Here is a 24680-nt window from a genome sequence, read left to right on the forward strand (position 1 = left end):
TAATGATGTCCTCATATCAAAAACACGTTCATTACAAGGAATCTGGAGAAGTTATGTGTAAAAGGCAGTGACTATTATACAGGTTAAAAACAAAAATAAAGGAGGCTCCTGCTTCAGTTTTTTAAATAAACGTTTCAGTCTCTCATTCTTTTAGTCATGTTGAGCCCTGTAATACGGTCAGCGATTGCTGAACTACTAAAAGTGATGCTGGCCGTTAAGAATAATAACAGTAGAAAAAATATAGATTTATGTTAATATAAGGTAGTTTGATAAACCTCCTGCACTGCAGACTTTCTGAGTGACACAGAGACACCCACACAAACAGCTTCAGGGAAAAAAGTCAATTTTAATAAAAATGACCATATAACATTTATTAAAATCTAATAAAATTACAATTTGTAATCTACTTCCATTCAGGCCCATGTTGTGGGGTGCCAGGTCCCAGTGTTGAAAATAAATACATTTCATCATCATCATCATCATCATCATGGACTGCAGCTGCAGACAACTTATGGTTCTTCTTCCAAATCTCCCCTCACTCAATCAGTTTGTCACAGTGAAGCAGATAAAAACAGGGAAGCACACATTCGACAGCAGGGAAACATGAATTGAAGCCACAGGAGGGTTAAAGTAAGTCTACGACGCCGCACGCTCATCTGTGCTTTCGTCTTACCCAAACACATTTTTTTTAAATGCACCAGGCAAAACATGATTAAAGCCCCCCACCATCCAGCTGATGTCTCGGGTGTCGGGACGTGCACGGTGCATGCGATTAAGAGACAAAACAAGAGTAAAAGTGTAAAAGTTTCCCACTGTAGTGTATCATTTGGTCATAAGGGAAAACAACAGCTGACTGTTTTTAAAATAAGAGCCCTTTTTCTGTCCCTTACAAGGAAAAGATTCGCACTTTGGGAAATATGCTCATTACTAGTTTGATTAAAGACAGATAAAACTATCATCTTTCATATGATAAATATGAACCGCTTGGCTTGGCACAAAGACAGGAAACAAGGGAGAAAAACAAACGTTTAAGTTCATTGTTTAACAAATGTAATCTCTTTAATTGTTATGAAAAGAGAAAATCAAGCATAAATATTAACATTTTACATGTCAAGTCTAACGTTTCTGACCAGATGGGGAGCTTTTGCAGAAATGGTACTTTGTTCAAATTTTTTTTTCCCCCACATTATTTATGAAAGGAAAACTTGATTCAGTTATTAACTGCATTAAGGTTGAGCCCTTGATGCTCAATGTCTGGTCACAGCAGTAAAAATACTGCACTTATGCTATAAATGTGAAAATCCTAGGTGAGTTCCTTCTTGAGTTATCACATTCATACACTTGACCTCTAGCCCTGGCCTTGAGGTCGAGGTCACTGAGATTTAAAATCATCTGAGATTTTTAGTAGATGCACCGATGCTATCAATTTCAAAATCCTACGCTGCCCTCCCTGCCACCCAAGTGATGACAGTACACTGTCAGCCTTTTACAGGTGAGGGGTTAAAAAAAATAAATTGAAACAAATTTATTAGTGCAATTAGTCACAGGCTGTATATAAAAGCTGGATGTGGCCATCATGACATCACCCACTGGTTAGTGGAGCACTGAGTTGAGAGTTTTAAAACTCGGGTGGCTAACATAGTGACTTGGCCACCCACAAATAATTTAAATTATTTACTAAAAATAATTTACAGCATTAACTTTATTTTTCATTCATTAAGACTTAAAATTAGCAGCTGAGTCCATAAACTCTTCAGGAAAATGTTAACTGAGTTTACGGATCACGTTAGAAGAATTTACTCATGGACTTCTATACAATATCATTTCAGAGACGCCCCCTACTGGCCATTAGAAAGAATGCAGGTTTAAGGCAAATTTTTTAAAAAGTCACAAATTTTTTGTGCACGTTTTGGCTGTGTACAAATGTACATGTTAATTAATGACAATTAAAGGTTCTGTTGGGGCTGATTTTGTTACAGCTGAAAACGAGCTGCTCCCCTCTTTCCAGTCTTTGTGCTGCCGGAGAAAGCGATAGAAAAATCCTCTAATCTAACCTCGCAGCAAGAATTCCCCCAAAAACTCTTTCTTTAAAAACCGTCTGCTGGAAAACATGATTCAGTAACAGACTGACTGTGTTTGTGTGTGTCCTTCTACCATGTGTACCATCGTTTAGGATTTAAATACTTAATTTAAGACCCGCAAAACAGACGTCACCACAGAAAAAAAACATCAACCCCCCCCACAAAAAAAACAAAGAAAAAAAAGGAAGTTAACCATTTTTCCACAAATACTGCAAAGTTCATGTGATGTGTTTGCGGGGCTGAAAGTGTGCGCGCAGGGTTGGAGGGTCTCCAGTCCAATTCCGCTACACTGTAATTAAAATCACATAAAATACATTCAGTCTCTTTCACACTACCGGCGGGAGAATCTGTTCTTGAATGCTTTGATAGTTTTGGCCATCATGGGGGCGATTTCTGTGGGGAAGAAGGAAACAGGAAGAAGTGATTTGTTAGATTAAAAGACACACACACACACACACAGAAAAAAAAAAAGAAATCCTCAATGGTGCTTTCAGGAAGACTTACTTTTGACTTGAGGTTTTTCCCGGGCGGCGTGTCCTGCTCCGCTCGGTGTAGAGAAGCGGGATGAACCAGCGGGGGAAGGGTTGTTTTGGGAGGAAGATGACTGGCTTGATTCTCCAGAGTAGTCAGTGGTAGCCGGTCTTATTCTGAAGGACACAGGAAGAAAGCCACTGTGGTGAATATTAAAAAAAACCCTACACAGCTCTGTCTGCAGCCGTGTGCATCAATAAACACGATGCAGATGTGGAGAGAAGATCTTCCACCTCGTGATTTAAAACTCAGTCTGTGATATTTATCAGGAAATCTCTAAACATCCTCTCAGTTTCTCCCTGATCTTATTCTGTACTCACTTGATAGGAGCTGCAGCTGCTGTGGAGCTGGCTGTCGAACCACTGGTGGTTCCAAACTTCTCCTGTCGGCGGCGAACATCACGGGGTGGCTTGGCGACAGAGTTTACGTACGCCATCTTAACCTGACGTCCTGTTAGAGGAAACAACACTCTCGGTCAAACACTCAACAGCCTTAAAAATATAAAAAATGATCATAAATCATAACTGCAGAAACAAACAGAAAATCCCCCAAAGCTTTTGTTTTTGCGCTTTAACTGCAAAAGCTTGTCCCACCTTTGGGTTTGTTGGCATGCGCAGACGTGATATTCTGTGTGAGCATCCTTAGTCGCTCCTCGCGCTCGTCGTGCAGCCTCAGGTACAACTCCCTCCATGACTCGTACTCCTGCGGAGACTCCCGCTTGAAGTCGCGCCGACAGTGACGCATCCACAGCTCGTCCGATTCCTCCGTGAACCACTAAAAGGAGGCAAGAAGGAACTTCAAAAAGGGATGTATACCCATATTTCTCATGATAAAAAGTGACATTAATACAACTTTCTCAACGTCCCAACTTTATATTTTATAATATTTTCTGGAAAGCTGTAAACTTGCGCCAGACAGAAAAGATGGAGACAAAGAGAAAGGCGACCGACTTTAATGATGAATAACTGCTCTGCTTGTAAAATTGTTACATGTGTAGCAGCCATTCAGAGTTCATCCTCCTAAGTTTCATAAAATACAGCTTGATAGTTTTTAACAAAGTTTGGAAAAAGAAAGCAAATGATGCTGAAAAATTCATCCACCTTTTAATTCTATTTCAGTGGAATAAAATAAGAAGTGAAAATTCTCTAGATTTTTCACTTCTTATAAAAATACCGGTGGCCACCAATGCTAGCACTCAGCCTCCTAGTAGATACACCTATGATATCAATCTGAAACTCTTACATCGCCTTGTTCTCGAGTTATCGCATTCACAAACTTGGGTGTCCACGCCGCTCACCTAGCGGTACAACGGGGTGATAAAAATATCCCATCAGTCTTTTATGGCTGAAGGATAAAAATCAAAGAGGTCAATGGAGACTTTTTAGCTATTTTTGTGGCTATGTTTTAATTTTTAAACCATGACACTGGATTTAAGAACATTTTTCGATTCCTCGCTCCTTCCTCAGATTAAGCTTTAAGATTAAAAGGTTCACTGAAGTCTGACATGTTACCTGGTTGCTCTGCTCGATGCGGTACAGCTGCTCTGGGGTACATCTCTCCAGAACCGGCTCCAGGATATCGAACGGCACTCCTCCCACCTCAGCGATCGCTGAAAGAGCAGAGAGGCATCGTCAGGGTGGGATTACACTTTTTGTTCATGTGCATGCACAGTTGCAGACCGTAGACACGTTCCTATTCAACAACACAAAAAGCAGGTGGGTGGAGTTCAGGCAAGGACCACAGATGAGTAGATACTGACTTTTAAAGACTGTGGAGACTTTCTGCTGTACTTTTATCCTTTGTTGTGAGCTCTGATCACCTGGCACCTACACAGACCATCACAGTGAGTGAAGAGCAAAACAAGAGCACCTTCAAGGCTATGAAATTGTCCCCACGCTATTCATGAACTCGGCAAGGTTATTAGAGTTATCATAAAGGGAAAGAGAAACTAAACTTCTCAATACACAAAAACTAACCCTGATCTGAGACTCCAAAATCTATTCTGTTCCAAGGTGGGCCCAGACCTACATTGCTAAAATTATCCTGCAAATCAGTCCATCACTATCTGAGTAATCCTGCTAACAAACAGGGAAACAGATCAAACCAATCACATACCTCTGTGATGAAACTAAAAACTCTAAAACGTAAAAACCCGCAGTTGTTTAAAAGCAGCAGGCAGAGAAATAAAAGTAAAACACAGAAATTAAACTTCAAAAACAACATGCTATACTACACTTTAGATAAAATTAAACTCCTCTCATCAGCTTTAATATTCATAGTCAAACTCTGTGGCATCATCAGGCCCTTGTTGCCACCTGCAGGGAGGCTCAGAGACTGAGAAAAATACTGCGTATCCACTCACAGTCGATGTTGTTCTGCAGGACACGGATGCACTGCTCGTACAGCGTCATCATCTTGGGCAAGTAGGTGGTCTTCGATCCTGAGTAGACCACCATCTTGGAGTTAAACCGCTTCCCCGTGAAGCCTGCATCATCCTCTTCATTGCACACAGGAACTGAAAGTGAAGCGAGTGAACGTCAGAGTGAGCCTGAATGTAGAGGATGAGGAAGAATGTTTGCAGATATGCTGATGCTGGCAAGAAAATCCAGATCAGATCGCAATGTGCACGAATGTGAGAAATCGCTTGCATGTGTGACCTGATTCAGAAGTGCAAAGATACAGAATGAGGAAAAAAAGTCTAAAAAGCATCTGTCATTAAGTCAGAAGCGGTTCCGCTCTTCACCTGCTCCTCAGCCACAACCACACTCAAGTTTCTGCATGAAGTGCGACGTTATGTCAAAAAGTTAACTAAAAGTAATTGTTTCTAAGTTATAACAACAACCACTTAAAAAAAGAAAGAAAACATTTTAAGGTGCTTAATTTATGCACAAATACAGGCACAGAAAGACTCATGTAAGGGTTCACCTTTTTGATGCCAGAGTTTGGTGTCCTCATAGCACTTAAAGGAGAAACAACATAATGAAAAAGTTTTGATATTGGGGACGAGGGCCTTACCTTTGCGTCTCTGAGGGGACAGCGGTGTGATGTCAATGGAGGGCAGAGGTCTGTAATTGGGCTGAATCGCTGGCAGCTGGATTTCAGGAACAGTCGGCACAGCTTCGTAAACCTACAACAAGATAAGAAACACTTTATTCATCCCAAAAGATGGGAAATGACTTATAGCAGCCAAATAATCAGAAACAACTCATTATTTGGCTGAAACTATCAGAAAGGTAACAACAACTCAGAAAGGTAAGGTAGGGCCTCAATTAAACAAAAAATACAAACAAAAGTCAAGACCTCAATATAAGAAAATCTAAATATGACAGAAGAAGAAGCACTACTCTAAAATGAATGCTGGTCCTGTGGTATGAGATGGATACTAAACCTGCACAGTAACTGGATGCAGTGATGTGGAAACAGCTCATCAAAGTGAGGGATTTACTCAGAAAAAGGAGAGTTCAACAAGTTCAAGATTTGGCCAATCCCCCGTTTAAGGTCGTCTTCTTGTTCACATTCAGATGGTTTCATGAGCTGCTCTTTATCATTTTGCTTTTGTAAAACATCCACTTTGTTTTTATTTTGGGGAAATAGATGAACTCATAGGGAGGTAGGAGGTAAAGATTGTGTTTGTGTGGCCAAGAGTTTCCACAGTTAAGGTCATTTCTGCTAAACCTTCTCTCTCAAACAATCAAGAACATTGAGTCTGACAAACTCATGTTGCAGAACCTTGTGAATGCCAGTAAAACACAATAGCATCCTCCTGGTTGTGCTGCTGACCTGATGCTCTGACATCAAGCTTTTAAACTGAACTCTTTCATTGGAAACTGCTTTATTCCAGCTGTATTCCAGCTGGAGACCCAGCTTTCAACTGTTGCAGCCGATACCTTCCTCTCACTGTCCCTGCTGCAGGTTCCTTCCTTTAATTAAAAATGGAGTTCTTCCTCCCCACTTTCACCAAGTGTCTGTTTTTCGAGGATTGGCTTATTTATCGAGTTTTCATTCTACCGTAATAACATAGGGTCGTTATAATATAAAAGCACCCTGAGGTGACTTATTGAGAATTGATGCTATATAAATAAGTTTGAAATGAATCGTATTAATACTGTCCAACATTTGACACTTGCACAAGATGCTTTTTACACTCTTATTTGTTTATGTTGAATATGAAGCTCTTCCAGTACACGGTTAGTTTAACATAGCATAAACATGGACTGACCTTTGTTTGCATTTCTCTGCTTTATCATCTGTATTTCTCACAGTTGCATCATAATTTACAAAATGAGGAACATTTTTTATTAAATAAGACCTTAAACTAGCGATTTAGGCCATAAATGAATCATTAAAGTGTTTACTGAAGTCATAAACCATGTGGGCTTATAGGTAATTTTCCCACAGATTTTTACAAAGTTAAACATGTTCTTGCAACCAGAGGAGTCGCCCCCTGCTGGCCGTTATAATGAACAATGCAGGTTTAAAGCACTCCTGTGCAGACCTCACGTTTCAGACCCGGAGGCTACACCTATGTTGTATCTGCAATCTGTGGTTGGTGTTTCTACTTTCTGCTTCTCTCTTCATCACCTTGACACTGGAGTTATCAACTGTTGCTAGGAAACAAAATCCCACAAGATAAAAGCAAAACTAAGCTTTCTGCGAAAAAAACGCAGCCCAGGCTAAAGGCATCTCACGGATCTGATGTTTTCACCAACATGACACCATCAGAGTTCTAACTGCAAAACCGACGGCAGCAAGCAGCAAGTTCTACAATCACTGCAGCGCCTTTAATGTCACAATGAGTGGATGAACCCTCTGAGCTGTCAGTCTTTATCAATGAAGAGAAGGAACCCTACACAAATGTCTGCTGCAGTATCCTCACTGAAAAACTCTGACAGCTGCAGAAGATGCTCACAGAAGGAGCTTGAGTTACGGCTCACTCCAAGGTTAGAAAAGTACGTTTACACCCTGAAAACTAAAGCTGAGTCATCAAATACTGACTCATGCTTGAAATTAAAAAAATGCTCATTGATGCTATCAGAGATCTGCGCTGGGTTTTGGCAGTCATTTTCTTCTACTCTCCAAGTCATCCTTAAGGACGATTTAACACCGTTTAGAGGTATAGTTTTACCTTTTCACACTGTTAAGCAGGAGTTTCTTTACAATAGCTGAACAGATCATGGCATAGCACAGACCTGACAAATTTCCCCATTTTGCTGATTTTCTATGTTGATTAAATAAAAAGACAAATAACATATTTTAAAGTTGGCACCTCCTTGCTTCTCGATGGCGTCGTCACCGCTGTCCCCGAATGCGTCCTCTTGGTACTCTGAGCGCCGTTCGCCTTGCGGGCTTTGGAGGAAGAGGAGGACGAAGAGGAGGATGCAGGTGGAGGTGTTCGTGTGCGATGGGAAGACGACGTTGACGAGGAGGAGTGAGACGGCCGACTGTGCGATGAAGATGAAGCTGATGGTGTCTTCTTCTTCTTCTTCACAGACGTCGGGGCGTCGTACGTGAGGAAGGACTCGAAGGACATGGTGGGCACCTCGAAGTCCTCTTCTTCCTCCTTAGGTGGAGAGTCCTTCGGCACTCGTGGTCGCCCTAAAAGATGAAGATCATAATTTATTACACTGCATTAATTTCTCTTAAAATATTCAACAAATGACAAATATAAAACAAAGACTTTAATCCAGGATTTTATTTTGGATTTATGGACATCAGCACTTTTGTAAGAGTAGAATTTAAGGCAGGAAGCAAAGAAATCAAAGGAATTCTTGTCTGGAGGTTCAAGCCACAATCGGGATGACGTAGTAGGCTATCTGGCTAACGGTGCGGCACAATTCACATGTTACTGCTCACAAAACAACAAATATGACCTGGACCTTTGAGCACAATGTCAGTGAAGACCCATTAGGTGACCACTCTGTGTAAACTAGATTAAAACCTGAGGAGGAGGAGTGATTCTTGTGAACGGACAGACAGACGGGTGCTTCGCCACAGCATAAGCATTTTTATTTTATTGGCCAGATGAGCTAAAAACCGAGAGGTGCATGACAAACTGACATAACCTCAAGACCATAATTTTTTGTACGCACCGCCATTTGCAAGAGCACCAACAGTGACATCACCAACACCGACACGCCTGAATACCTCACCTAAGAGGCGTCCAGGAAGCGTCCCAGTCAGATGCCTAAACCACCTCATCTCGCTCCTTTCGATGTGGAGGAACAGCGTCTCCTTGTCCGATCTCTAACGTAGAGCCCAGGCATCCTTTAGATGAAACTCATTTCTGCTGATTGCATCAACGATCATCACTATAGGTGAGGGTGAGGACGCAGACCGACCGGTAAATCGACACGCTCCGCTCCCTCCAGCACAACGGACCGTTACAGCCTCCTCATAAGTGAAGTTTTAATTATTATTACATTATAAAAATTGTTAACTCCTAATTACTAGTGACTAACTAATTACTCAATCACCTAACAACACACACTCATCTTCTGCTTCACACCAGCATGCTGTGGTTAATGAACCAAACAAGGAAACAGTTTCATTTGTTTGGTTTGAAAATTTCACTTTGTCACTTCCTGTCAGAGGAGTTTCTCGTGCTGTTTCTACGATCGCTCAGTTCCTCAGAACAGGATGTCACTCTGTGCTGTGGCCATATTTCTTGATCCAAGCTGATAAAACACACACAACCTTCCTGTTGCACAGAGCTGCACAAATGACCACATAATGATTGCCTTTAACCTTCTATAGTAATTGTTTTGGCTGTGGTATAAGTAACAGAAATCAAGAATTAAATGACAGAAAGAAGATTATATAAGTGCCCCTAAATCTCGTGGCTTATTTCCTTCATATAAATAAAACATTACACAGTACAACAAGAAGATGTTTATCTTTCAGTAAGATATTTATGGGCTTTTAGTGAGGAGAAGATGGTGTAATTATAGTTTAAATTGTTATTCAGGCTACATGTAACAAATTAATTCTGACATATTTGGTATCTTTCGATAAATTGGGATCTTGAAAATTATTTCTGTGAACCTGATATTTGACTACAGTCTTCTAAAGATTAAAAAGACTGGTCCACTGCTTTTAAAAGGTTAATTTGTTATTCAAATGAGACTCGAGTGATGTAGTCACCTGTACGCGCCCACAAGCAAGGCAACAAGAAGGTGTCTCAGCGAGCTGCAGATTTTTTTTAATTTTAAACTGTTTTAAAGTGCTCATAATTCTGCAGATGTTTTTTTAGATTAACCACTGCTATAAGTTACTTGAGCAGCTGGTTACTGTTTCCTGCAGTGGTTCGGGGCAGCTGCCTACATAGGCAGGCGCTGTAGCTCTTGTGAAGACCAGCAAACTCAATTCAATTTTATTTATAAAGCGCCAAATAACAACAACAGTCGCCTCAAGGCGCTTTATATTGTAAGGCAGACCCTACAACAATACATACAGAGAAAAAGCCAACAATCATATGACCCCCTATGAGCAATCACTTTAGTGACAGGGGGAAGGAAAAATTCCCTTTTAACAGAAGAGAACCCTCCAGCAGAACCAAGCTCAGGGAGGGGCGGCCATCTGCTGCGACCGGAAGGAAGACAGGACAAAAGATGCTGTGGAAGAGAGATGGAGATTAATAACAAGTACTGAACTCACCTTCATCTCCTCCTTTCTTCTTCTCCTCCTTCCTGCTGTCATGCGTGGTTGACTTCTTGCTGTGTTTGGCAGCCTTCTGTACCGGACTCTGATGTCTCTCTCGGTCTCCGCTTCGCTTCTTCCCCTGACTTCCTCCGCCTTCTCTATCGCTACTCGTCTGTGCGTGGCGTTGCCGCCGCTCCTCGTCTCGGTTTCGGTCGCTGTGGTGGTTCTTGCTCGGCTCCTTGTTTGGTTTGGTGTGGCGGACGTCTTTGCGGGAAACAGGGGGAGGAGGTGGCGGCGGGCTGGGTTCAGGTTCGGGCTCAGGGCTTTCGTATTCGTCTGAGTGATACCCTCCTCGCTGTGGGGGACTGTACTGGTCGTGCTGAGGAGGTGAGGGCGAATAGTTGGTGTGGTAGCCTCTTTCCTCCTCTTCCTCCTCTTCCTCCTCTACGTAGGAGCGGTCTTCCTCAGGCGAGGGCTCTCGGGGACGTTTATGGTCTCCTCTGCCACTCGCGTCGTGGCCTCGAGCCTGTGTGTGAGATCTGGAGCCGTGGCTGTTGGGTCTGAGGAAGAAAGATGGAGACAGAACTCAGTTTTTTGCAGATGATGCCATTTAATTTTGAGGTTTTATTTTAAAGTCCTGAAAAGTCATCGTTACATACGACCATTGCAGAAACAAAGCACACAGCGTACAGACACATGAGAGCTAAACTCATGCATGTCGAGGCAGAGGTGTGCAGCCGATACCTGTCTCCAGACTGAGGAACCAGTTTCTTCCATTTGGCTACGAGATTTTTTGCCACTTCTCCAGCTAATTCGTGTTTCCTGAAGGAGTTCACAGCCTTTCCCACTCCAGTTTCCTACGAGAGAAATTCCCAGATTTAACAGTCATGCTTTGGCAGCTCCAGGCAAGCGATTTAATTCGTCAGAAACAAGTTCAGGAGGGAAGCTGTCAACCTGCTGTCCCACTCATCTGGAATATTTTCACTTTTTTCCCTCTGATTTTTGCATCGACAGTTTGGAGGTGATGAAGCAACACATCCTTACCACCAATATGTCCACAGTCATAGGAAGCTCCCCGAGTCTTTTGAGAGTCTTCAGCAGCTGAAATAAAAAGAAAAGAAAAACAAATTTATCATTTGGAGAAAGAGTCCTGATTCCACTGCAGAGCCTTTCCTTATTTTATGTTACAGTGATGGTTGTTCATATTAGACGAAGCCAAAGACTCAAATACTGCAGATGTGACCACCTGCTCTTCAAACCTTTAGTTTGTGAGAAACAGTCAATCACAAGAAAGTTGGACTAAAGGGAGACAGAGTGTAAGATAAATTAGGATTATTTTGAATCAAGAACCGTGTAAAAGCTACTCTGGTAGAGTCCAACAATAAAAATATAGAGCTGAAATTCAGCAGAATAAGTTTGTTTAAATTAATTTTCCTAAAACAGGTACTGAAGCTGCTGCTTCGGTAAATATTACCGTTCAGCCCCTGAAAGCTGACAGAGGAGATTATTCCTGCCTTTGTTTTAATCCACAAGAAGAGTTGGCGTGTTGGTGTTGTACAGTTAAAGGAATAACCTGATGGTACATTTAGTGCTCGTTACATAAGGGTTGGGCTCTGCTGGTCGTGAGCTCAGCCTGATACTGAACACGTGAAGATATGATGATTATCGCTGTGACTTTGGCTGCTGCTGTGCTTCATGCTTTGCAGTCCAGCAGATCCATTTGAACCTGAGGTGCTTCTATGACACACAGCAGGAGCCCAGGCTGGATTTCCACCAGCTCACGCTTATCAGCTACAACTGTTAACTTTACTAAAGCTTCTAATTAGCCCACTGTTACTGTTTTCACACATAAAACCTGCTTTAAAAATTTCAAAAACTTTGAGAGCTCATCCTCAACTAACCTGGTCCAAACTAGCCCAGTGAATGGCTTTGGACAGTGAACACTGTGAGGTGTGAGGACTAAAAATGGAAAGACCGCAAACTTTATTATTTTGTACTAAAATACACATAAGACAGCTAAATAAATGTATTTAGAACTTCTTCACATTAAAATAAAGGCGGATTTTTATACAGCTGTTTAACTGGTCTGACCCACGTGTTATTAAATTGAGCTGTAGTGTGTGGCCCGCCTGACACCTGTGGTTTAAACAGATACACAAGCGTGTCATAAAAACAATCCTTATAATGAATTGTGACAATAGCAGTCAATTTGCTGGGACTGTTGTGGCCTGTTAACAGGTGACTGCTAGGCAACATAATGTAATCGTAACGTGATACATATAAGAACCTTCAGAGGCCTAAATTTGCATCCACACTGGAAGAGATTTGCTCGTCTTGCGTTGCTTTGAGGCAGACGTTAATGTATAATGTATTTACTAGCAGTCCAAAATTCTTTGGCACTGGTTTGGCATTGACCATGTGAGGAATTTCTTATGAGCATATACAAGAGCTAAAGTTTTTTTTGTTTTTTTTTGTCTTTGTACACTTTTGTATTTTCATTTTATTTTCCAGTAAAAACAGAGGATTCAGATGCTAATCATCTTTAGGTTTCAGCAGGGATCCATCCACACAACACCTCCTTTTGAGACTCAGCAGAGCCAATTAAAATGTGGGACATTGTCTGAATACCTTAGACGGGTGGGGGGTTGATATGCTGTACAGGCCCAGGTAAAAAGTAGGACATGTGGTCACCCTTAATATAAGATACACTGGAATGAGTGCATCTGGATAATGAGTAAAGTATCATGGGTGATGAATTCATACATTTGTGCTGCTTCCTGTTATTTTGTCATAATGAATAAGAAAAACATAAAATGAAGAAGCAGGGTATATTTCCTGTGCCAATTTTAAATATTTATTCTTAACTTTTCTCTTTAATGTCTGCAGAGTCTTCACAAGTAACACAAGATGACCCTTTTGTGCTTGCCTTAAAAATGTCCCGCACTATTTCTAGTTTAAATAAAGGTCGACACATTTACAGATGGATCCCTACTGAAACCCAAAGATGTTATCCCATAGAACGGCAGCTGTAATAACAGTCTGAACACTTAGAAGAATACAAAATGTTATTACACAACCATTCAACGACTGCAAAACCAACTAAAACATTTCATTTAAATTAAACACGTTACATTAAAAAACAATAAACCGAGGAAGCTAGGGTAAACTCAAGGAAATTTTGAGCATTCAACAATTAATTTCCTACATTTTATGCCTCAATTTGCACTTTTTCCAAGATCAGTTTAGAGCTAAAAAGTCTCTTTATGTAAAGGAAAACACAGGAATCAGTTCAAAATAATCTAAAATGAAATGCAATGAGGCTCTAAGCTATTTTCAAATAATTATTCTCAATTTTTCTAATTTATCAATTTTTAAAACATTTTGTCGCCTATCAATATTTATTCTTCTGTCATCTTTAGTTTGCCTGGTTCCTGACCAGTCAGACTGTAATGAGCTGGCTGCTGTTGAGTCTTTGTATTTGGATCGGTAACCTCTCAAAATGTTACTTGTACATGTCTGAAATAAATTAATTAATTAACTAACTCTCCATTTTCAACGTTTTCCATGTTCAGTAACAGATTCTGAGGTTTCAGTCGAGCCTCTGAAGAAGACGTAAGTCCTCTGTCCGAGGATTTCAAGGTACTGCTGCAAACGGTTCAAAAAAATCTGAGATGTAGCTGAAGGCGACTATAGAGGGTCTTAAAGGCAATCAGTCTGTTACAGTCAGGCATGATGAGATAAAGGCAGGGATAAGATTCAGTGAGTCTTGATTACATGATTGCATTATTAGGTTTGCATTATTTGGGACCTAGTGGCAAGGCTTTGTGTTTTTGTATGTTTCTCCTGCAAAGTCTTAGTCACTTAAACAACTGGTACATCACAATTCATTATATATTAAAACTGAAAAAGTGAAAAGGGCGTTAAAGCAGATTTTCGTGCATTTCCTCCCTGAGATTTTCTCGGTAGAGAGGCTCCATCTGCTCCGTGGACCTGCTTTATATGAAACTTGCAGCTGCTGCCTGACTCACACTATCTGCGCTCAGCTCTGCGCCATCACTGCTAAAGGATGAGGTGGCCTAACGTGGCAGAGCTGTTAGAAAACCTTTGCCCTCCTGATTTTTGCGTCTTCTTTTGCAGTTAAAGCTTTACTTGTGCAGCTTGTTTGTGCTCAGCAAACGCACCACACGCATCCACGCTGCTTTGTTACACACCAGCAGTAAACAAAGGCGAAGCCAAGAGGCCGTGTGTCACCATTTACACGCTTTTATCTCCAGTTTTCTTTAACAATAGACTCCGGGTTTGGACATGAGTAGGAGCCCAGCTCCAGTTAACCAGAATCGGGTAAATCTCAGAGGCCTGTCGCCGCTGAGCTGTCACTACTTTCTAACGTTAGCTAGCTGAACGGCTAACGACTGCTCTAGCTTCGAGTTTGGTTTTCGGGTAAAATATGTCGTGTTTGGTGCAGCTGCTTCGATAAACGGCAGATAATCAATCCATATGTACTAACAACGAGCTGACAAGCGTTACACTGAGCTGAAAACGTAGGGTTAAACAACTACGTTATAACAAGTTAAAACCCCTTAATTACTGTGACGTCCCACACGGTGCCTTCACAGGCTGTCGGAACACACTGAGATACTAAGAAACGATTGTGTTTGTGGTGACGCCCTTCTGAAATACTATTGTTAAGAGAAATTTAAAAAAAGAAGATTACTTTAGACACAATAAGAAATCACATAAATACGGTAAATGCCTCTCTACAATTTGAATTGATGCAATAACAGACAATGGTCATTTAGCAACAAATAACGAGATATTGTCTTGTCAGCTAAACAGCCAAATAACACGCATTTACATTTTATTCAATCATTTGCATTTCAATTAAAATCCCTAAAGGTCCCTGAAATATCAATTTAAACACTGCTACATAATTACTAAATGATCAGCTTTTTATTTTTAATCTATTTTAACTAGAGCCTGGCTGATCCCTTAGCCAATATCAGCTATTTGCAGTGCTTGAATCGGTGTCTGAATTTACAATGGTCAATAAATGAAAGTTAAGAAAGTAAAGAGATGGGAGAAACACCATTCAACCATATTATGAGTTGTGATGTTCCATAGTTTGTCCACCAGAGGGCGCTCTGCACCTTTCCTGCTGGCAACAGGAGACAAATACAACAAAAAAGGAAATAAATAATTAAACGTGGCTGATGTCAGAGAAATTTGTTTATGTTTTGTGTGTTTTAAAGATTAGAAATATCTAGATATACAAAAGAATATTGTATTTTTATCTAATCAGATATTGGTATCACTCACACTTTAAATTGAATGTATCCTATCTCTGAAATAAATCCCACAATTCTGTGGGCTACAGAGGGTCATGACATTTTCAGTTTATATAATCAATGTGTATGACTAATTTAAATAAGTTTAATTATATTACAATATATATTACAATATACAAATATATTACAATTACTTGCTATAACTGAAAATAAATGGTTGAAAAAAAATAGATTCAGATTTGAAAACATCCAGGGAGACAACAGGCTGTGTGAATTGTTCTTACTGTGATGAGGTAAGATTTAAAAATGCAGAGCTGTTTAGGGAATTTGGTGTTTTCTGCATGACACAGTAAAAAAAAAACCCAACAAACAAAATCACAAATATGAACGACACCATGCCAAAATTTTTTGTTAATCTATTACTCAATAAGTTGCATTTTAGAACTGTGAAAATGTGTACGACTGGCACAGATGCAGCTTCTGTTAACAAGTAAATGACCTGATGCATGCTCAATCTTCCAGGTAAGAAAATCCCTGAAAGTTGACTCTGTTAATCTGGATGTGACGTTTTCAGTGGGAGAAATGTTTTGTCATTCATCCAAGTGACTTTTTCAGTCTCTGCTTCACTGAGTGACTGAAGAACTCACTTGAATGAATGACAAACTGTTTTGGGAAGTACACGACCTGTTATTATTGTGCAAGAGGGGGAAAAAAAGAACTTTAACTCTTACACTAAAGGGAAAAATAACCAGCACTGTGTTTAAAATATTAGTAACAACCTGTTTGAGTGGAGTTTAATTATTACGTAAAAAAAAAAAAAAGACAGGAAATTGCAGACTTGGGACCAATCATGCCTGGATTTACATTCTTCCCTAAAGGCCCATGTTGAGACTGTCATAAGCATTGTAGTGTTAAAACATGTTGTTTTCCTGACTGACAGACACCCCCCATATCTACAGAGGACTGTCATTATAGGGACCTATAGAGTGAGTCTTCCTCACTGGCCTAGTTAACAGCTGAAGCTGCAGCCTCACACATGAGTGAGAAATGGAAATCCTATTAGCTATATTGGTTTAAGGAGGCAAGAGTAACTGTTTATATACCAAACACATCAATGCCCAGAATCAGTGTCAGATTAGTGGCAGGTATGATTTTCCTGGTGTATACTTTCATTATCCCTACAATAAATTACACCCAAATCATAATCAAAAACATCTGTTGTACACAGCAACAGACAGTGGAGATATTTACAGTACAACTATGGTTTATATTATGATTTCAACATGTAGAAATGATGAGAAGTATTAGAAATGTGAACTGTTGATCTTTTTCTCCTAATGTTTTTTTAAATACTTTCTTTATCATACAGTTATCCCAATGCTAATCTAATACTCTGCAAATGAATTAGATTAGCATTGTATAGCAAATAAAGCTGCTACTTCAGGAAACTGCTGATGCTTCATCATCACAGTCTGAACCGAGAAATGTGAGAAGACAGAGTCGGAGAGCGAGCCGTGAACGCAGCATTTAAAAAACGTTACGACTTTCTGGGAGCCGTCGCCGTGACCGCGGCTTCCTCACGTCTGTCGGTCACTTTTCGCGGAACGATCGGTGCTGACCACCAAACGTGTCCGTGTCGACCTGCTGGGCCGTTACCTTTCGGGGCTCCTGGTTCTCCTGGAGCCGGGACTGAAGTCTCTCCACTGTTTCCAGCAGTTCCTCCGCCATGTTTACTGCTGGTACCCTGTCGCCCGGAAACGGTTTGATCCAGACCGAGCAGAGAAAGGGAAGAAACGAGGCGACTTCCGGTACCTGGGACGACGGAGTTTAAAAAATAAAAGCCCAGTGCCAGGAAGAAAAAAACTAAAACAAAACAAAAACAAAACGTAAGTCAAATGTAATTCGACACGTACATTCATTTAAGATGTAGCATTATTATTTTTGAACTCTTAATGATTTAAAAACAATCTGAAAGCAAAATAAACACAATAAAGTGAACTAACTATAAAAGTATTAGTTTTTTTTCCACAAAAAATGAACATATCTACTAAAAAAACTAAGCTTATGGCGTAAACTCACACCATCTTATTCAGTTTGGCTACCATACCCCCAAACAGATTTAGCTTAACTAAAGTAACATAAAAAATGTTCATAAGCCCAGACAAAGCAGAGATGCTGTCAACCACAGACTGACTGTAAGGGTCACTTTAAAACAAGAACACCCATTCATTGAATTCCTCTATCAACAAGTGTTTCCAGGGGACCAGCTTCAACATTTCTGAATGCACTTGCACATACTGTAGCGTCTCCAGGAGCTTGTGCAAAAAGTCACAAATGTCTTCCACGTTAAATGTATTGGTATCACTGATTATACGATAACTTGGAGCTGGATGTTTTCCTCAGAGTTATGGCATAAGATTCATTCTTAAAACTAGAGTGTTGGTTGACTTACTGTTAATTTTTTCTTTTATACAAAGGAACGCTACTTTCAGCTACCTCCTTATTCACAAAGGGTCACCACAGCAGTTAGCTTCACATGTTTGATTTGGCAGATTTTTTTTTACACCAGTTGCCCTCCTGACATAACGCCAAGAGGATATGTGTCTTTTCTTGGGATCAAACCAGGAGTCATTTGCTTGTTATGTGATATGTGAACCACTGCATTATCCAAGCATCTCATCGGGAATCACAAATCTGTAGCTGTCTGGTTTGTTTGGATTTGAATTTCTGATATTTATTGAGTGCATGTTTACGTGAGACAACACAGGTGATATTTTTATATTATGTCAATGCTGTGCATGACTCCAGTTGTCAGTTTTTGTTGCATTTAAATTCCAGGCACATTTATTACTATCCACTAAACACTAGACAACTTAAAGTTGCAATAATCATAAAATAACTATTGAGCCATGCTAACCCTGTTTGCTGGTGTAAAAAAGGTGAGGAACAAACTAACAAAGAAAACAGACACACAAGAGAGAAGCCAAGTTTAACACCTGACACCCTGAGGTCCCAAAGGAGGGAGGGTGGTGAGAAGAGAGCAGGCCTGTTATGGATTCTATTCTAGGAGGGGAGGGGTGATGAGGGGGTGCCTGTATTTGGAAATGGAGGTGGATGCTGGAGAAGGGAAATGAACGAGGAGGGTCTAATGGGGGTTGAGTCATACGTTACAGCTTTGTTGGGGACCCTGATACTGACACACAAACAGTCACATACACACACACACAGCACTGCTGCAGATGGACAGAGGACAGAGGGACGGAGCTAAGAGGAACCTGTGAGAGAACAACCACCCAGAACAAAGAAAGACGGTGAAAGAAGAAGAAAAGGAAGGGAAGAAGAGCAGGAGCGAGGCCAGAGAAAGAGGTAAAATACATTTAATTTCAATGCATAACAGCATGTTGAGGGTAAATACTTTTTTTTTTTAGTGGAGATTTTATTAAAGTGAAATAAAAACAAAACACATATGAAATTATCTCAATATGAAATTATCCTATCATCATAAAAACTAGAATTTATTCTAATCTTTATATTTAACTGTTGAGTGGAAACAATGTGAAGAAGCTGCCAGTTGCTGCTGGGATATTACTGTACCGCAGGGGGTGTTAGAGCACACACACACACACACACACACACGCCTGTAGTGCTGGTCAGCATCTATAAATACTCGTATGAGATAAGCAGAGGAATTCAGCCGCGTGTGAAAGGTGATAGAAATCAGGAGCTGCTGTTGTGTCGTGTGGATTTATGCTGCACAGGTAAAGGTGACGTAAACGCAGTATAGCACAAAGTAAAGTGCTTACAGTATGTGAGCCTGTAGCTGGTTGTGGAGAATCATGAAAAAACATGAGCCCACCTGTCTCTGTAGCTCAGGTAAGGCCTCAGCAGCTTTGAATCTTTTCTCTATTCACTAATTTCTTTATTTAACGATGAACTTTATAAATGCAACCATTTCTACATTGAGCTGACCGCCTTTTCTTGAGACTCTTGGTTTTAAAAGTTTGATTGGATTTTCCAGCCGGGCAAATTTGTGATCAAGATTTCAAACAAAATGAAACAAACAGAAGATTCTAGCTTGTAAGAAGAATAACAAACGTATGAAATTCTCACATTAATATTTATAATTCGCACATGAGAGCTGAAGGCTTTGAGAGACCAGATAAATAAGTTTACCAGGCAACACATGAGACAGAATTTACACACAGACACACTGTAGATGTCTGTATAAAGGTGTTGTTTATGTGTAATCCAGATTAGGGATATCCTCTCCACGCACACTATGGAGAAGACCGTGTGTGACGGTTGTTCCCAAACAATTCAGGTATGAATCAGATGGCTTTCTATTTCTGTCCATGGAAACAATATCAACGACCAGTTTTAACTCAGTAAATAACGCTGATGTTTCAGACTATAGCAAGCAGCTGATCAGTGAAATTGCTCTAAAACCAGTCACTTCCTGCTGAGCATCAAACAGTGACTAATCGGAGCATTTATATATAAATTATATAAGTATATATAAGTTATAAATTCAAATTTATACTTTAATAAATGAAAGTTTGCCGACTTAAGCTGCTCTTTATGTCAGAGAGAATAATTGTATGTGTTCACTGGGGATGTGAGGAGTCCTGCTGCTCCTCCTCATCGACAGGTGCTCTCCGTCTCCTAAACCTCCCAAAAAACACGTAGCTGTGCTTGACTGGAAAAACGCTTCTTTCCGATGTCTCCTCCCTGAAATGTCTTTCAGGAGAAAGTTCTGTAGCTGCTGACTATGTTTTTTTTTTTTACATTATAAGATCGTAATTTAAATGTTTTCCAGAGGCAGGAAAGTTGCTCCGGAAACCCCTGAGTTACATAAACTGGCCTAGACTCAAGAAATGTAATGCAACGCTGCCAGAAAGATCTGAACAGGGACCACACTGTGATCCAGTCACAAAGGGCAGCAGATAAATTCACACTTAACACATAGTATTTATTTAAAATTGGCACATTAGAGTTTTTTTCCTCTCATAAGTAGTTTTTCACTCCTGAATCACTGCTGATTGAAAACACATCTCTAATCAAGTTTAAAAACAACAAAAAGGAACAATAAGCACACTCGGAGAATCAGAATCTGTAGACTGCGCTTGTGTTGTGCAGCTCTTACACGTTTAACTGAAAAGACGCTGCTCATTTTCTGCAGAGTGACAGTTATTGGACAAAATTTGTGCTTCTTTGAAAAGTGTGACACACTCAGAGCAGCTTCACAGGAGCACAGAGGTCAAGGTTTAAAAATAAAATTTCAGAGCTGAACCTGGACCTCCAGTGCTTAGATTACCAGCCTCCTCCTTGTATTTCACAGTAAAATAGTTTCTATTTCTCCAGGTGAAAAAGCACAAGTGGCAACAGCAAATTAATCTACAGTTACAAAGTGTTTTCAACATCGTTTAAGCTGTTTTTTTCTTTCCCACCAGACACAAACAAAGATCTATTAGACTACAGAGAAGAAGCTGTGAGGCTCATTACAGCTCCATAAGATTAATAATTAAATTCAAAGAAATGCAGAGCTGAAGCCAAACTGGTCAACAATGTTAAAAATGTTTATGTTTGTAAATAAGAAAATAATCAGCCCACAGATGGATCATGTGATCACTGGCAGCGATTCAAACTGAACTCTATTTGTGTTCGGCTGCATGTTTACATTAATAGCTTTCAGAGTAATCTATTACACATATGGGCTGATCCGCTTTAGTCCAGAGCTTTTATTTAACCACAGGAGGCAGGATCTTCTCAAAGTTTTTGTGATAACACCTGAACTCTTCGACTTGCTCAAACTTTGCTCAAACTGTTTAATGCTCAGTCGTGTTGTTTTGAAAGAGGTATATTTGTTGTTGGTGGTGGTTGGAGCTGGGGGTGGAGGTCTGGTTCCCAGTACGGTGGATGACGGAGCAGCTGCTCGCACCTCTAACCTTGGTCCCAGATATTTGTGACAGTTGACCCACACAGAGCAAAGATTATTTTCACAGCACTGAATCACTTCGTTAGCAAGTTTGTCTGAAATCTTGATTTGAAAGATATTACATGTTAAAGGAAATGATAGATGGATTTATTTATTTATAAACTACAACAGCACAGCGTCAGCTAGTGGCTTGTTTTTATTCTAGATGCATTTATATGAAAGAGAGTGGGCTTATTTATATTTGTGACAGGCCACATTTAGTAAATTACACTTGAAAAACATGCATTTAAGTAATGCTTCAACATTTAAGCTAAGCTACTTTCAGCTACGTCCTCTTTCAAAGGAGTCACCACAGAGGATTTGGCTGATTTTCCCTTCCTGATTCAACTTCGAGGGGACCTCATGGACTGAAGTGGGGATCTTTCATATGGTAGACAAATGTATAAATCACTACACTGTGTTTAACCTTTGAAAGGGAATGAAATTCAGTAGCCTGCAGAGACTGAAGCTACTCTTCTAAACTTAGCTAGTTAGGTTAAAATACCGGTGGACGTTTTTCCCTTTAGGATTTAGGATTTAGGCATTGTCTTACGAGGAAGAACAAAAACTGTCCGGTGTTCAACCATGAGCGTGAAATTATGTAAACCAAGAAAAAGGTGCTTAATCAGATTTAGCTAAATAGCTATGCTGGCATTGATTAGCCTGAATGTGATAAAAACTGCAGTTCCTCTTACGGCCACTTGAGGCTTGCTCCTAAACTGAGTGAGTCCCCATAAACCTCCAGGTTAAAACATCCAGCCTTACAGCAGGAATAAACATGCTCACAGTTTTCTGTGGATAGTTTCTCTCTGATTGGCTGTCCCAGTACAGCTGTTGGGACACAGTAACCAGCTGTTGCATTGTCGGCTCTGCCTTTGCTATTTAGAATTAATGAACTATGGTATGCTATAAACACAGACAGACTTTCCTTGTGTTAACTGACAAAATCTGAAATCCCAGCTGGAGTTAACAGGTATGACGGTGCTTATCAGCTCTCCCTGTTAGGCTTCCATTATCACATGATCATAATAATAAAATGGTGATAAAAATCATTAAAATGCATAGTTGTTGCAAAAAGAGATTAAGTCACAGAAACTGGTTAAATCTGCTGATTTATTGCACTGAGCAGTAAAATAAACATTTTATTGTTTATTTATGTTATCACAGAGTGCGCTCTCAATGCTGCTGTTTATATCTGAGACTTAGAGCTCTGATAAGGGGACGTGGAAATCACTTTAGTTTGTCAGCAGATACAGAAGCAGGTATTCCTGGTGTGTGCTCTGTGCTCTGGCAGCTGCAGCTCCAGCTGTGTGAAAGAGACTCACACACAATTTGGGTTTCATTAATGTTCCGATTACCAGCTTGAAGAATCTGTATTGCACTTAAATCATGCTTTAAATAAAAGAATTAGTGAATACCTGGGTCTTTCAGACGATTTTAAACTGTGAATATAACCTGCTCTTGACCAGGTTCTGTGTTCAGCATATGTTACTACTGTGATTTAGCCAGGCATAAAGACACTGAAAACTCTGACTTTAAGCTTGAAATAGCCCGCAAAGCCACTAATCTCACTTCATCGTGCACCCCTTGGGGCCTCTGTGCCATGTTTATGCGATTTTTATGGGACTGAAAAAGAAATTCTTACTTTATTTGAAATTTCTATAATTAAAAGTTTGCATATTTTCTAAGATCAGGCTGTAAATTTTCAATTTTCTACTTTTATGTTTGGTTTTGTCTTCATATTTCTGTGGGTCCTTCATGTTTTAATGGCTCTGTGTTGCTGTTACCATCAGACTGAGGGGGAGGGGCCAAGGCCACAGTCACAGAAACCCTGTATAGACTCACAGATCCGAACGTCTGTGGAGTGATTTCACTCTTCTTCTTCTTCTGATGTATGAGGTTATACAGCAGCTTAGCAGTCGACTAAACGCTGCTGTTTCAACTGTTTCAGGAAGGATTGCAACACTCCAAGTGACCATTTCTGAGCCCCTCCTCTTCATATGACACCAACAACAGCTGCTGCTCCGTCCTGTACTATCCCATCTCCCACCCGTCCTTATGTGGAGCCCAAAGGTGCTATTTAAGGGAGGAGGGTGGAAAGAGCGGTGAATCATGTATACGTCTGTGGTCTCGGTGGTTTCACTGCAGTTATGTTTGAGTTGTTGATGTAGGAATACTTTTTCCATGAGGCTAGAAGTTAACCGAGCCGTCTTTTTGATGAGCTGAGAGGTTTGACAGCATCAGATTACAGATACAGTAACACTGGTGGTCGCATCAGAGGATGTTGTTAAAGATTTCGATCAGCCACATTCTGCAGCAAAGGAAGCATGAGAAACATAACGGAGGCAGAGAGACACCACATCATTAATTTACACCAATATTCTGAAAAAGCTTAAATCACATTAATAACATGTTAGAAATAAGCTAATATATTTTAACTTATTAAACCTTACTACGTCCAGTCGTTGTGCAAGCACACATTCATAAGTTTTGCAGAATATTTTGCCAAGAGAGCAACAGTTACACCAAAAATGACAAATTCTGCTTCTTAATGCTTTAATGGCCGCCTTTATCCCTCCTGAAATCTACACTCGTGCCCAGTTCTTCACTAAACAAAGGAAATGCGGACTTACTGAACATGTTCTGGAATGACAACAAGGGCAAAGCTGATATTTCCAAGGTTGTGTGGTTTTATAACTGGCAGGGCTCAGAGTTTAGGCTCAGGTTATGTTTGAATCTGGCTCAGCTCATTATCAACAAACTGTGAGCCAGGAACAAAGATCACCGTCTCTGTTTATCGCTGCATGCCCACAACACTTTAAAACTCTGCAAACAGAGCAGGGAGGCCTCCGCGTTTGTATCACTAACATTTATAACCGTGTCATTGTGACCTTCGCTCATTCACTGCATCACGCACGAGTGCAGCAGCTGATGTAGAAAATAGCTGCATATAAAGCACAAAGCAGACACGCCGAGTTTCAGATGAGGAGTTTTTATCAAAAGATTTGAAATTTGTTGTTTGTCCTGCATCGTCAGAGAAGGAAGGGTTTGTCAGTGTAATCCAAACAGTGCCAGATAAAGACAAAAGACACAGACAGATTCTTTGCAATAAAGATTGGTAATATTTTATTTTATTTATTTAGGCGGCATTGTAAATGTGGCCGATAAGTA

At 40.3% G+C, this 24680-nt stretch overlaps 1 protein-coding gene across 1 annotated transcript; it reads right to left on the reverse strand.

Moving 5' to 3' along the window:
* Positions 1 to 326: 326 nt before the first annotated feature.
* On the reverse strand, positions 327 to 17317 carry eloa (elongin A). The gene is made up of 12 exons (XM_065470440.1): positions 17192 to 17317; positions 11295 to 11351; positions 10995 to 11107; positions 10266 to 10810; positions 7879 to 8207; positions 5628 to 5739; positions 4975 to 5127; positions 4124 to 4221; positions 3206 to 3386; positions 2933 to 3062; positions 2586 to 2728; positions 327 to 2474 (listed from the first exon to the last, which is right to left on the reverse strand). The coding sequence occupies exons 1-12, from the start codon at positions 17261 to 17263 to the stop codon at positions 2413 to 2415; spliced, it is 1995 nt and encodes a 664-aa protein (XP_065326512.1). The 5' UTR covers positions 17264 to 17317; the 3' UTR covers positions 327 to 2412.
* Positions 17318 to 24680: the final 7363 nt, after the last annotated feature.

Source organism: Pelmatolapia mariae, linkage group LG22 (assembly GCF_036321145.2).
Source record: "Pelmatolapia mariae isolate MD_Pm_ZW linkage group LG22, Pm_UMD_F_2, whole genome shotgun sequence".
Lineage (NCBI taxonomy): Eukaryota > Metazoa > Chordata > Actinopteri > Cichliformes > Cichlidae > Pelmatolapia > Pelmatolapia mariae.